General features: G+C 42.6%; 4 protein-coding genes across 5 annotated transcripts; 3 read left to right on the top strand and 1 right to left on the bottom strand.

The window, feature by feature from the left end:
* The first annotated feature begins 1,568 nt into the window (after positions 1-1,568).
* LOC108048275 (probable cytochrome P450 313a3) lies at positions 1,569-3,438 on the top strand. Of its 2 annotated transcripts, none has more exons than XM_044456934.1 (7): positions 1,569-1,725; positions 1,787-1,987; positions 2,044-2,229; positions 2,287-2,359; positions 2,420-2,546; positions 2,600-3,173; positions 3,234-3,438. In XM_044456934.1, the coding sequence occupies exons 1-7, from the start codon at positions 1,569-1,571 to the stop codon at positions 3,392-3,394; spliced, it is 1,479 nt and encodes a 492-aa protein (XP_044312869.1). In that variant the 3' UTR covers positions 3,395-3,438. The 2 variants fall into 2 exon arrangements, with proteins under 2 accessions (XP_044312869.1, XP_044312870.1); XM_044456935.1 differs by having other exon boundaries at positions 2,420-2,550; positions 2,604-3,173.
* A 2,464-nt stretch (positions 3,439-5,902) lies between these two features.
* LOC108048268 (probable cytochrome P450 313a3) lies at positions 5,903-7,710 on the top strand. Its single transcript, XM_044457088.1, has 7 exons — positions 5,903-5,972; positions 6,032-6,232; positions 6,316-6,501; positions 6,603-6,675; positions 6,735-6,861; positions 6,918-7,491; positions 7,550-7,710. The coding sequence occupies exons 1-7, from the start codon at positions 5,903-5,905 to the stop codon at positions 7,708-7,710; spliced, it is 1,392 nt and encodes a 463-aa protein (XP_044313023.1).
* A 585-nt stretch (positions 7,711-8,295) lies between these two features.
* On the top strand, positions 8,296-9,420 carry LOC108048274 (phosphoglycerate mutase 2). Its single transcript, XM_017128810.2, has one exon. The coding sequence runs from the start codon at positions 8,380-8,382 to the stop codon at positions 9,262-9,264; it is 885 nt and encodes a 294-aa protein (XP_016984299.2). The 5' UTR covers positions 8,296-8,379; the 3' UTR covers positions 9,265-9,420.
* A 1,155-nt stretch (positions 9,421-10,575) lies between these two features.
* On the bottom strand, positions 10,576-11,970 carry LOC108048277 (chymotrypsin-1). Its single transcript, XM_017128814.2, has 2 exons — positions 11,335-11,970; positions 10,576-10,841 (listed from the first exon to the last, which is right to left on the bottom strand). The coding sequence occupies exons 1-2, from the start codon at positions 11,968-11,970 to the stop codon at positions 10,674-10,676; spliced, it is 804 nt and encodes a 267-aa protein (XP_016984303.2). The 3' UTR covers positions 10,576-10,673.
* Positions 11,971-14,975: the final 3,005 nt, after the last annotated feature.

Raw genomic sequence — 14,975 nt, 5'->3', positions numbered from 1 at the left:
AATTACCATTAGCAAAAGACCAAATACAGCGATATAATAAGCCAATTTTATTTGTTTTTATATGACTACTTTAATATCTTTATTATGGCATTTTTAAAAATGATGTAAAAATGTATGTAAAATAAGGACTGTAATCCGAAAGTCAAACTTAGAGCCTAGTTGCCAAAAGTATCTTCCAGAGTCCAGTCCACGCTCTCATCTCATGCAAGTAAATCATTTAAAAACCATAAAACAGCGGCGAAAACGCAACGAAAATGAAAACATGTCATTTCGAGCGGGCAAAGTGGAGCTAAAACATAAAATTAAAGATTTGTGCCCGGCGAGCGGCTTCCATCCCGGTTGTATACAAAAAATTCTGTTGCCGAGAACCTGTGACCAGGGGCCAGAGCACAGAAGCAGCCATAAAGAAGCTTTTACGGCCACTGGACTGGAGGCGAAACCGAAGCCCGAGTCGAGATGATAAATTGTCTACCACGGCCAGTTGGCTTGTTGGACGTTTGTCGATTATTTGCCTGGATTTCCCCTCTCTTCGTTTGCATTTACCATATTTTGCCAGTGCAGGTCGACAACTTTTCACTGCCGACGACACTAACGGCTACCATAGATCAGTTCCGACCTGGCCGAGGACTTCGACCATGTCCTCCTCTGGGCTCCGAGCTGGGCATTAGATTAGACAATTTGTTGGGGCTGCGGCGAACAGTTTGTGCCTGCAAGCGCCAGGGTCGAGGCTCTGAGGAATTTATCACCGCTCCCCCCTCGAGTTTCCCCTGCGTGTTAATTGAAAATTGTACGGTAATGTTGCTTATCGCGCGCCTATCAGACGTCTTCCCCAGACTCTGGGACCCCAATACTCTCGACCCCCTCCCCCTGGTGCATTTCTGTGGGGCTTGCGTGCGCCGAGTCCATGTTCGTGGGCAGCCTGCCACACCTTGAGACACCTTGGAACACCTTGGGACACCACCACGCATCGATTTTGTGTGTGGCTTGCGGTGAAAATTTCTAACACTTTTTGACAACTTTTCGGGGAACGCACTTAAAAAATAATTTATCGCCGCTGACATTTTTTGTGACTTTAATTGCCGCTCCGATAGCGGTTGCCCGTTGCGGTCCAGCAGCTTCTTGTCTATAGATTTTGGGCTTAGCCGGGTAAGCTTCACCTTAGACTCGTAAGCGGTTGACGCGATTCGAGCGTAATAGCTTTTTCACCCAATGTGGATGATGGATCGCACAGCGATTGAGGGGAGCATAGGGCTTGGGAGCTCCGAATAGAGTGTATACTTTTGAAATCCGGAAGTAAGCTAACCGCAAACTACTCGCTTTTGACCTAATCAGAATCTTCGTTTTAATGCCTACCAAGAGGACAAAGTCGAACATGGGGCTTCGGTTTATGAGTTCAAGGTGAGCTTACATTTTAGTAACTAAGCACATCTTAATATGTATTTAATTGGTTGGAATCACTTAAAAGACAAGCCTTTTTATATAAAACTCTGGCGATGCCGAGAGCCAAATCAGTGTACAAAACAACTCTAGGCAGCTCGTTACTTCAAGATCGAAACAGAATTTTCACCATGCTTACATTCGGATTGCTCCTGACCGTTGGAGTATTCTTTTGGATATATTTTCTATGGAGTCGACGAAGTCTTTACATGATGCATTCTAAGCTGCCCGGACCCTTGGGACTTCCAATTTTGGGCATCGCTTTAGAGTACCTTATCCTCAATAAACGTAAACTCTGTTATTAAAAAAGCAATTAGCTAAGAAATCTCTAAAATTCCTTTAACCACAGGTAAAATGATCACACGAACCAAGTATTTGGATATGTATGGGTCAACCATTCTGGTCTGGATTGGCCCAGAGCCCTTTGTAGTCACACGGGATCCAAAGATTGCCGAGGAAGTCCTTTTGTCGTCGGAATGCATCAACAGGAGTTCGCATGCGGCTGATCCGATTGCTCTTAGTGTTGGAGATGGGTTGTTCACATTAAAAGGTACTGAAGTTCAAACACTTTCTTCACCTGTCATTGCCATTTTGAAATGTTATTAGGAAACAAATGGATTACGCGTCGCAAGCAGATGAATCCCACATTCAAGCACAATATCCTGCTCAGTTTCCTTCCCATTTTCAATGCCGAGACGAACACTTTGGTCAATTTGCTGGACACATACGCCGGTGATGGCGAAAAACAGATCCTTAGTGATATAGTCAGGTGGTCGTTTAGAATATCCACTCGTAAGTCACAGAGCGAAACTGTATTTATAATTTATATTCACTAATATTTGTCGACAGAAACCACTGTGGGAACTGATGTAAAGCATGAAGAAAACTTTAAGAACGATACAGTCTTAAGAAGTTATCAGTCGTAAGTGAATCACAAGCCCCACAAGTGAATCTCTAATCTTAAGTAATTTACATATTCTAGGTTATTGGAACTGATAACAATGAATGTTTTAATGCCCTTCACTCGAAACAAAGTAATTTCCACGCTGTGTGGATTTGAAGATCAGAGAGCGAGGGCCGCTTTAAATATTAAAAAAATGATATCCAAAGTGGGTTTGATCTGTCTGCATAAAGTTTCCATTCTAATATCTTATCCTTACAGATAGTCGACAAAAAACTAAGCTCAAAGCCAGAAGGTAGCTCCAAGCCCGAAGTTAACTCTGTGATTAATAGAGCTATTGAAATGTTTCGAAATGGTGAAATGTCAATTGAGCATGTGCAGGGGGAATGTAGTAGTATAGTGGTGGCTGCCTTCGAGACAACTGGTCTGACGGTGTGTCACACACTCACCCTGCTGGCCATGTTCCCCGAGTACCAGGATACGGTCTTCGAAGAGCTTAAGGATCTCTTCCCAACGGCCGGAGACTTCGAAGTGACCTATGAGGATCTGCAGAAAATGGTTTACTTGGAGCAAGTGTTGAATGAGGCTTTGCGACTGATACCATCCGTACCATTTGCGCCGAGAGAAACAACGCAGGACTTCCGACTTTCGAATGGAGCTCTCATTCCCAAAGGAGTAACCATTGGCATCGACATATTCAACACTCACCGCAACCCGGATATCTGGGGTCCAGAAGCAGCGAAGTTCAATCCCGATAACTTCCTGCCGGACAACGTCCGCGATAGACATCCTTACGCCTTCCTTCCGTTTTCAAAGGGAAAACGAAATTGCATAGGTCAGTTGGATTTCCAATTGGTTAACTACATTATTAATACCTTGTTTTCGTTTTAACTAGGCTGGAAGTATGGACTGATGTCTTCTAAGCTCGCCTTAGCCAAGATCCTCAGGAACTTTAAGATACGCACTTCTTTCCGCTATGAGGATCTCGTTTTCGTTGACAACATTGGCATGAAGCTGGCCGAGTCACCAGGAATAGATTTTCAACGTCGGACTTAGGGCTCTGTTTGTTCTTTTTTTATGAGCCAAATGATGCTGACCAAAAAAAAATTCACATGAGGTCGAACCCCTTTAATCATATACGAACTATAAATTCGTCACTATGGACGGCAGTACACGTAGTGACGACTCGCGCTTTCAGACTGTGAGGAAGAGAATAATAATATATAGCCACAGGATTGAAATTCTGCCGTAATGGTTCGATATACCGATCGAAAAGTATCACTTAAAGGGGATTGCATATCAAGACTTTATGAAAAATCAATTGTTTTTGGAGAAATAGCGGTGAATGTGTAAAAATACCAAATTAAAAAGCTCGTTTTTAGGCTTTGCTTTATTTTTCAAAATTGCTATGTTTACGATGCTCCGTTCTAAAGGTATTGAAAAAAAAGGATTTTTGGTATTTTTCAATATGAAAAAAAGTATAGTAGTTATGCATCCAAACGAGCTTTTGGAAACATTTTAACTTTGTTAAATAGCAGATATAAAACATCATTTGTTCCACGACTCTTTGAAAAACCCGCTAGCTTAGTTTAAGATTGTAAATGCCTGTATATTGTAAACGCCTACGTTGTTTTTGCGTTAAGAAGATTTTTTTGTTAAACATTTACAAAATTAAAGCCAAAAGTTAGTTTCCATTTTCATTTCATTTTATTTCGAAAACATCCCTTAACGAGGTAAAAAGTCGTGAAGATCGCATTTTCAACATACAAAACTTTTGATATTTTTGATTTATCACCCGACTAAATAAATACACCTTATCACATTTTCCTATGCGGCACAATGCAATAAAAACAAGAGAGAACGCTATAGTCGGGTGCCCCGACTATCAGATACCCGTTACTCAGGTAAAGGGAGTGCGAGGGAGATGGAGATATAAACTTTGATCACGCATAACTTTTTAACGAATGGTCCGATTTGAAAAATTTCTTCTACATTTCGATAGGTATTGATAAACACAATAAAACTGCATTTTTACTTTTCCGAAATATTTAAATTTTTAAAATCGTATATAAGCGATTGTGGGCGTTAAAGGGGGCGTGACACCTTTTTGAAACAAACTTGCGCTGCGTAGGAACTCCTAGAATCTGCATGCCAATCCTCTAGCTTTTATAGTTTCCGAGATCTCAGCGTTCATACGGACAGACAGACGGACAGACGGACATGGCTATATCGACTCGGCTAGTGACCCTGATCAAGAATATATATACTTTATAGGGTCGGAAACGCTTCCTTCTAGCTGTTACATACTTTTGCACGAATACAATATACCCTTTTACTCTACGAGTAACGGGTATAAATATCTGTGTAGACAAAAAGCTTCAATTTAGTCGAGTGACTTTTTTACATTTTTTGTTTACACTTACACCTGAATATTATTTTTTTTTGGGTCCATTTGTTGTGCGATGGTAGCGAGAATTGTTGATTTATGAAATTATAGTTCTGAAAACTATTCGTATATTCCTATATTCTTTGATATTACATTTAGAATTGGATTTAGGACGTAAAACTTTAAAAAAGGAGAGAAAAAGGGATGAACAAACTAGAATAAATTGGTAATTGTAGTCCAAGAAACCAAGCTACGTGGTAGCCATAAATATGTGAATAAAGTTAAATTATAAAAGCTCAACCTGAAGACACCAAATTGGAGTACTCACCTAACATGTACATTTCATTTTTGATCGCCTAGAGTTAACATTGGTTGTACAGTTTTCTATGAAGACGAAGCCAATTCTAGTATAAACCGCACATAGATTTCATTCTTTGTTAAAGAAGCTGCGGTTATATAATATCATTCAATAAAGAACATAATGTATCTTATCGACAAGAAAAGTGCGTTTACGAAACTTAAATGACGGACTAATTTGACCGTAAAAGATCCCAAGAAGTTTTCAATTTCAGTCTTGTGTTTCCAATATACTTGATTTTTAATAATTTATATATTCTAAGACAATTAAATCTTCTCAAATGCACTTTCTTTCAGAAAAAATCACTCTCTTTTAGAGGATTTAAGTACTTCTAATATTTTTTAGTTTTTTTTCTTTTATCTATGTTGAACTGCCTAAAGAAAGATTTATACCTTTCGACCTCCATTGCCTCGGTAAACACTATTGGACAAAACTACAATCTCATCTGCAGGAGAAATCATCATTTCATTACAGTTAAATATGGCTGATCTGAGTTTCTAAAGTTAACAGATTTAATAGGCTAATAAATTAGATATACTGCTCCCAAAAACATTTTGTAAGTCAAGGGCCAATCTATAATCACAGTATTTAAAACGCAATTAGCCTAAATAATTACCCACTTTTAACTAGGGTATCGCCACCTACATAAATCTTGACCTCAACTCACTAAATGACAATCCCCAGCTGAGATATATATTCTGCCACACGTTCCGTACTAGCACAATATTTTGGTAAAATGCTTGCAGTACACTTCTTGATTGTCGCGGGGATATTTTTGTGGATCCGTTTTCTATGGAGTCGCCGTAGATTTTATATGCTAATGTGGCAGTTGCCCGGACCAATGGGACTTCCACTGCTTGGCGTAGCTGTCAATATTATTATGAATAAACGTAAGGAGTGATCCCGGCAATTTGTAATTAAGACCCAGGAATAACTCCTTCATCTGCAGGTAAAATGAGCCTACGAGGCCAATATATGGACCACTATGGCTCGACCATTTTTTCCTGGCTCGGACCGGTGCCAATTTTGGTTACTAGGGATCCAAAAATAATAAAGGATATCTTAACATCTTCCGACTGCCTCAACAAGTCCTTGTCCATGGTTAATGCTATGGGTAATTGTATTGGATTCGGATTGGTGACTTTGCGAGGTATGGAAATATAATGTGCATGAGAACAATTAAAAAAACCGAGATTATTAGTTATTTAAATTATTTATTTCAACATTGTGTAGAACCTAAATGGGATGTTCGTCGCAAGCAGATTAATCCCGCATTCAAACACAGTGCCATGCTCAGCTTTATTCCCGTTTTCAATGATGAGTCAAAGACATTAGTTACCTTTATGGATACTTTTGTGGGTCAAGGGGAAAAGGATGTGCTTCCAGATATGCTCCGATGGTCCTTTAGAACAGCCATAAGTAAGTATTGTTAAAAATAGTATAATCAGTAACTATCACATCACTAATCATGATATTTAATTTTTTATTATTTTATAACACCACACTTTATATGATTGCAGAAACGACAATTGGATCTGATATGCAAGAAGATGAAAACTTCAAGGATGATAAACTATTGCAAAGCTATCAATCGTAAGGAAAATAAAAGCATTATAGTCTTATCTTACCTTATTAATGGTTTAATTTTAAAGAATTATAGGTCTGATTACGATCAACGTAATCATGCCCCTGGTTCAAAACAAATTTATCGCAAAACTCTGTGGTTTTGAGAAGAAGAGATTGAAGCATGTCTTGATGATTAATAAAACCCTTCAAAACGTAGGTATATAGGTCAATGTAAAATAGTCATTGGCTAATTCTTCCTATTTTTTTAGATTATTGATAAAAAACTAAAATGCAAGGAAGAAAATAATACAGCAAGCATTTCTAACACTGTGATCAACCGAGCAATTGACCTGTTTCGAAATGGCGATGTCAGCTACGAAGAAGTGAAAAGTGAATGCAGTAATATGGTTTTAGCTGCATTCGAGACTACAGGCCTTACAGTTTGGCACACTATGATTTTGCTGGCCATGTTCCCCGACTGCCAGGATATAGCATTTGAAGAACTTAAGAAGGTCTTCCCAACAAACGGCGACTTTGAAGTGACCGACGAAGACCTACATAAATTGGAGTACTTGGACCGCGTATTGAGTGAGACCTTGCGGTTGATACCACCTATTCCCGTTGCCCCAAGGGAAACTTCCGGAGATCTCCACCTTTCTAATGGAGTTACCATTCCCAAGGAAGTCGTAATAGCCATCGACATTTTTAGTACTCACCGCAACCCGGATATTTGGGGCTCAGAAGCAGAAAGATTCAACCCAGATAACTTTCTGCAGGAAAACATCCTCGAAAGACATCCCTACGCCTACATTCCATTCTCAAGAGGAAAAAGAAATTGCATAGGTTAACTTACTTCTTTTTTTAAACCAACAAATTTGCGAATTCTCATATTCTGTTACAGGTTGGAAATATGCACTGATGTCAGTCAAGCTCGCATTAGCCAAGATACTCAGGAACTACAAGATAAGCACTTCTTTCCGATATGAGGATCTTGTTTTCGTTGACAATACGGCCATGAAGTTGGCACAGTCTCCAAAATTGCAGTTTGAAAGACGGAACTAATTTGTTGTTTGTCCATCTTATTATAAAGTTATACAAATAAAAACTTTAAGGGGATCGTTATACTCAATAATTTATGCCTAATACTTGATAACAAAACAATGTATTCCGAACTTTATTGGGCTGATTAAATTAAATGTACTTGGATCATGTATTGCATATTGATATTAATGTTCACGAGGGATTAACTCTGATGATAAATATTTTTATCTTTTAGTGCAATAGGAACTTCTGGCGTGCAAGGACTGCGGTGTGTAATCCCTATAACTTTCTGATAAGCTTTTCCATAACTTTATAAATATAATAATATTTAATATTTTATATTTGGCACGGATATCTGCAAATATAATTCTGGCTTTTGGTATTAAGTCCTCGAATTCGTAGACAATGCTATTATAAAGATAAATCAAAACAATCATTATTAGAGGTGCTATTCAAAATGTACATAGATACTTGTAACATTTTGACTTTAATAAATTATTAATTTTATATGAATCTAAGCGTTATAGCAAGAGCAATAACAAAATCTAAAAGCTCTAAGCATCAAAGTAAGCAAGGCATGACCGATCTTCCCTACTGCCAAATGGTCGACCATCCAGTCTTGTTGAGAAACACACTCGAAATGAACACAATCTAGACATTCCCCTTCCTCCAAATTTTAAGTGTCCCAAAATGTTGGCTCTGGCCAGGAACTCGTGGTGTGGCCAAATGCTGAGTCGCCTGGCGAACATCGACGCCCGCGCCCAAAGACCGTACTCGAAGTCGTCCTCCGGCGGGAAGCAGTCCGTCCAGCAGGGGAAGTACCGGATTGTGATGGTGCGGCACGGGGAGTCCGAGTGGAACCAGAAGAACCTGTTCTGCGGCTGGTTCGATGCCAAGCTGACGGAGAAGGGGCAGCAGGAGGCCTGCACCGCCGGCCGCGCCCTCAAGGAGGCCAAGATGGAGTTCGACGTGGCCCACACCTCGGTGCTGTCCAGAGCCCAAGACACACTCTCGGACGTCCTGAAGTCCGCCGAGCACCAGAAGATCCCGGTGTGCACCTCCTGGCGCCTCAACGAGCGCCACTACGGCGGACTGACGGGACTGAACAAGGCCGAGACCGCCAAGAAGTTCGGCGAGGAGAAGGTCCAGATCTGGCGGCGCAGCTACGACACCCCGCCGCCGCCCATGGAGAAGGACCACGAGTACTACGCCTGCATCGTGGAGGACCCGCGCTACCAGGGCCAGCTGAGTGCGGAGGAGTTCCCCAAGTCCGAGTCCCTCAAGCTGACCATCGAGCGCACGTTGCCCTACTGGGAGGAGGTGATAGTGCCGCAGATCAAGGAGGGCCTCCGCCTCCTGGTGGCCGCCCACGGCAACAGCCTGCGGGGCGTGGTCAAGCACCTGGAGTGCATCTCCGACGAGGACATCATGGCCCTCAACCTGCCCACCGGCATTCCCTTCGTCTACGAACTGGACGAGCACCTCAAGCCCCTGGCCCCCCTGAAGTTCCTCGGCGATCCGGAGACGGTGAAGAAGGCCATGGAGACGGTGGCCAACCAGGGAAAAGCCAAGTGATCCCTGATTTCGGGTGTCCCAACTGCCCGATGGAGAAGGTCAGGGCAATCAGCTCAATGCACTTGCTGGCCAAACAAAAACAGAGGATCGAAAGTGGCTGCGAGGGAACTGTGGCAAGGCGAATGTCAAGCAGCAAATAAATTTATTTGATTTTAATTGACAATGAAAAGTCAACAGCGTTGGACTGGGCATTGGTCTCTTGCTCTGGGTCCCAGGCTGCCAGAGTAGCAGGGTCCCAGGGTCTGGATCTGGGTCTGGGTCTGAGCCAAAGTCCAGCCGTATTTATATGTGTTTCCATTGCGCTCGTTTAAGAAATCAGGGAACCGAGTGTGTCGCGTCAATTTTAATTGCTGCGGGATGAGTCCGCGCAGCCTCTGGCATTCCGAATGGGTCGAACTTTAATTTGTTTAAATGAAATACTCATTTAGGGCTTATTGACAAACAAATTGAATTGATTGATCTAAATGAATTTATATGCTGAGCAGTGAGCAGTGAGCAGTGAGCAGTGCGCAGGCGACTGGCATTCACCGCTCAGATTGCCTCGTGATGAGAAGAGTGGTGGTAGTGGATGGGTTGGGATGGGATGGGTGGTTTAGTCTTCTGCGCATTTGACCCGCTATTAGCTGTCTATATGGGAGTTCAGTCGAGGCCAGATTTTCCATGTTAGAAACGCAGAGCGTGGCGAGCTTTGATCCAGTAAATTGGGAGCGTGAAACGAGCTAGGAAACGGCCACTCCGCAGGAAGATGCTCCTTCGAGACTGTCTGGGCCGAAGAGGCGTGAGCTCCACATTATTTGGACTTAATTACACAGCCGCAGCCGCAGAGCAGTCGAGCCGAGACCGAAGTTAAGACCAAAGTCAAAGACGGAGTCAAAGTCGGCGCCCCGTTAAATCGTTTCCACTACACATACCAATCGCGGCATAGAAACGGCGGGAACATAAAAATGTTTGCACTTCGTATTTGTCGCGCATAAAATCTAATATCGAATTACAAGGCCCGGTCTTTGGTCTTCGGTGTTCGGTGTTCGGTGTTCGGAGAGGAGTCCGCAGCAGTGTGCGTGTCAGCGAAACTTTGTGGCATGGAGCCTGCCCGTCCCGCTGCCATAAAGAAACTGAATTGAGTTAAATGCGCGATAAATTGCTTTTTGCATTTACCATGGTCGCCCTGGCAGGCGGCAGCCGAAGTTTTCGCTGGAGTGGAGCCAAGCCTAGACCATGGAGATGGAGAGGCGACTGCGGACTCCACCCAGACTCCTCCGCCTTCCATTCCCGGCTGTGGCGAATATTGAACAAGATTTTTAATTAGTCGCCAAAAAGAAGCGGAGGGGGAGAGCCAAGAACACAAGACTGCCAGGAATTTAGTCAAGTTCAGTTGAACCAAGGTTTATTTATGCGCTGCCGGACTGTATTTATTGGGCCAGATCCTGGTTGATCACCTGGCTGATGTAGGCCAAAAAACTGGACACTCGTGTGTAGACATCGGGCCTGCCCTGGGCACAGGTGGATGAGCCGTACGACACAATGCCCACCAGTTGAGGTTGGGGGCCGGTCTTGATCAGAGGTCCGCCAGAGTCGCCCTGGAATGAAGACATTACAATTTGGCCCGGTCAGCAACTTATTTCTCACTTTCGTATTTACTACCATTTTTCCTTATTTTTAAGACAAATAAATGTATATCAATGGTTTAAATAACAACTGTCAAATAATTACATTCGATACTGAACAATTGAATTAGCTAGTAATTGCAAAATTAATTTGTAACTCTATGTATTGTAATATTTGTAAAATTGCATTGTTATCAACTAGGCGCTTTAATAAAGGAAATTCTTTTATATTTACAAAATTAAGACTTCCAAATAACAAAAAATTGTAATATTTCTGAGCCATATTTTTGTAAAAATGAGAACATACCCTTGCACAATCTACTAGAAAAGTGTAGTTAAAATTGATTAAATATAATTTCATTATTGATGTTGACTGATGACATATAATTTCATACTTTTTATACATTCTTGCACTCTATTTAGACCGGATCTGAGACTAAAGAGGATGTTATGTATCTTAGCTTACCACACATGCCCCTTGACCATGGACAGCCAGGGCGCAGATCTCGTTCCGAGTCACCCGGAATCCCTTTTGGTTGCACTCCTCGTTCGAGATGGTGCGATAGTTCAGCGCCTGCAGGTGATCCGGCAGAGTGGCCGAGGAGGTGGACGGAGAGGTGGATCCCCAGCCGGTCAGGCGGACGGGAACCTTTTCACCAATGCGATCGGAGCCACCGATGAGGATGGTGCTGATGTTGGATCGCTCCAGACGGAAGGGGGGAGTGACCTTGACAAGGGCGATGTCATTGATGATCCGCGGACTCATCGAGTACTGGGGATGGACGTGCTTGGTCACCGCCCGGTGGCGCAGGCCTCCTGCCTTCCAGTTGAGTGTCCCAACCACCACGCTAACGTCCTCCACCTTCATCTTCTCCATGCAGTGGGCTGCCGTAAGGACATGTTGACTGCTGACAATGGAACCACCGCAGAAGTGCTGCCAACGACCACGGCGCTGAAGTTGCAACGACACTTGGAAGGGGACCGTCTCGTTTACTAGCTGGCCACCATTAATCCGAGTGGGTGGTTCGATAGTCGGGGTCACCACTTCCGTCATCCCTTGGTGAAGGATCAGGATAAGAGAGAAAAGCTTCAGGATTACCATCTCCGAATATGATATCACGTGTGCACTGTTGTAAATGACTGGTATGTGACTGCAACCCATGCTTTTTATACATCTCCACGTCGAGCTTATCATTTATTTGGCGATGCAAACATGTAAATACTTGTGATCTTGAAATAATGCAATGTGGGTTGAGTTTGGGTTACCTTAACCAAGTATCGCCTATAAGTAACAGTATTGGTTTTATGTACACTGTACAAAAAAATCATTAATAAAACATCAAAGGAAGAAGCAGAAATGGGTATCTTCTGTACGTATAATAAAGTCATATAATGCTGAACCTCCTTTTTTAATTAGTGATTTGATTAAATCAACTAAACAATAAAACGGCTTTCACTAGCCTTATTATATACAACTGGGAGTACCCTTAATTTAACAAAATAAAAGACAACCAATTTTTTTGTAATTTGAATAAATAAAGTCTATAATATAAATTTACGTTGTTCGCTAATATAGTTTATTAGCGATTCTTTTCCTCTTGGCGACTACTTGAAACTTTGTTTTGTGTGAGAGAAGGGATTACATTTACAGGCCAAACAGTAGTTGATTTCGATCTCCTGCTGGTCAGGTCCTGTTCAGGTGCTGTTCAGTTGTCCCCTTGCGTGCCTGGTTATCATAAGCTAGCAGGGATGCGATCCGAAGATCCCATCATAAAACTGGGCTTGACAGAAGCGCCTACCTGTTGTCATCAATTAGGTAACACGCTCACGCGACCGATAAATATTAAGCCAGCTCTAGCCCGATTCGGTATCTGTTTATCTGGGCAAACGCGAATTCGTATCTGGTCGCTGCTCCGTGGCCTGATCTCTTATCTGATCTGCAAATAAAAATCTGTTTAATTTGCCCAATGCTCGGGCCAGAGCCAATGCCAGATCGCTGCATGTGTTGGGGTCCAGAGTCATAATTTATAAGACCGGTGGGGGGGTGCGAGGAGAATTCGCATATGCACGACGGCCACTGAGGTGCACCTCGTGGTGCGATCCTGAGCAAATTAAGTACTAAAATAAACGACCAATTTACTGATTATGCAAAACACGCAATTAATTTCCCACTTGGAAACGAGTGCGAAATTAATTGGCTGCGAAGCGGAAAACTCATTCGGCTAGCCAAGCTGATCCCGTTTGTTTATGTTGGCATCAGTCATAATAATTTGCATACGGATCCATACCAGAGCAACAGTTTTTCTCACCTGTTTCCTCTGATTCTCCTGATTGACCCTCGAATCAAAACGGTTAGTACAACTCTTCCGAGTGGCTACTGGACTTAAAACCAGGTATATAAAATGCCACTTCTCCCACTCCAGACAGATCATAAAACCAGCGGCTCTGCTTTAAGAAGTCAGCCAATAAATCAAGCTGAAGACGTCGGCGGCAAAGAGACAAGCAAGAAAACAAATCCCGAATACAAAAAACCCATAAAAATTGCACCGGGAATGAGTGCTCACTTCGGTTCTGGCCCGTTCTTCTGGGCCACACGCACAGTTCTACAGAAGCTGGCCTGCGAACATGGCCATGAATGAGGGCATCCGCGGGGCAGGCAATCAAACAAAATGTCATAATAATGATGGCGTCCCGTCGGAGCGGACAGGCAGGATGCTTATCTTGTTAACACCGAACCGATCCTCAAGCCCTTGGTCGGGAGGATATGGTCGCGAACACCGCTGATGAAATGATTAAAGTGCGTTTTATTAGTGAGAATTTCGACCATCATCTGCGGAATCGCAAAGGTTTTCAACTGGGATTAGGGCGATGACTTGTCTACAATTAAGTTTCCTTATATAATATATTATATTTGGATGTAAATCAGATTTCTTTTAATTTTTGGACGAAACGAAAAAAAAGATGCATCCCGAATGTACTATATTTTTTAAACAGGGGACAGCAATTAACAATTACATTACATTTATATCTTCTGAACATTTTTTTAAAGTTGCTTAGGAAGAAAAATATTTCAGATTTATATTTACATATAAAACATTAATATAGTTTTTTAAAACCTCTAACATTGATGCTGATTTTGCTCTTAGCTTCCATTACCACTTAATGTTTTGTTTTATTAAATATGTTATCACATTTTTCGGGGTTGCATTCACAGAAATTATGAAGAGGATGCTACAATATGTTTTCTGTATTAAAAAATGTTTTCTATCTCCAATACCTGTTCTTAATAAACTAAACAAGTTGTTTGCTTCAATGGTAATTCTCTCAGACGTGCCTTTCATTGATTAAATTTCCTTTGCTAGAACAAAGCTTAATGAGTTAACACAAGGATTAACCCGTCAAGTCGAAGAAGTCGCAGACGCACCGAGCTCACATGCAAATTAGACGCAGGATAGGCATTAAGCATACGCTTCGCAGATAAGTCATGCCTTGACAGGGTGGTCCAATTAACAAACGGCGGCAGGAGGCAACACGACAGGCGCCAGAGTCGACTCAGATCCCCAGATGCCCAGATCCGCAGACACATCCTGTGGGTGGGGTTGGCTTGCTGGCGATATAATAAAGCCATTTCGGGTTCAAATCGGTTCGTTGGCTCGCAGCTTCGTGGCGCTGCATCGCGGCCCAGGACAATTAACACAGAAGTCCAGAGATCAAGACCTTAACAGCAGCCAGGACGCAAACGGAGGAGTCGCCACGAAACCGAGAGGTGTGCATAATCAATTCGCGCCAGTGCGCCACACACAGCTGAAGACTCTGTCCAGGTCCAGGTACACCCAAAATGATTCATTAGCTGGATGCAATCAGGCCCGGAACTGACACATCTGACTCCGAATGTGGACCAGATAGCACTTACAGCGCCCGCCCATGAAAGAAGGAATGGAATTGAGGCAGAACTCGAGGCTGCAGCGGAGGCTGATTTGCATCGAACATGTGGATAGCCTTCACGTGGAGCTCCTTCTGCAGCTCTTGTCTGGACCAGAGAGCAAAACCGAAGCCAAAACCGAAACTGAAGCTGCCTCCGAGGTGTCCGAGGTGCTGATTGCCAGC

This window comes from Drosophila rhopaloa, unplaced genomic scaffold (assembly GCF_018152115.1).
Source record: "Drosophila rhopaloa isolate 14029-0021.01 unplaced genomic scaffold, ASM1815211v1 contig_155, whole genome shotgun sequence".
NCBI lineage: Eukaryota > Metazoa > Arthropoda > Insecta > Diptera > Drosophilidae > Drosophila > Drosophila rhopaloa.
This window is presented reverse-complemented; position numbering and strand designations above follow the sequence as displayed.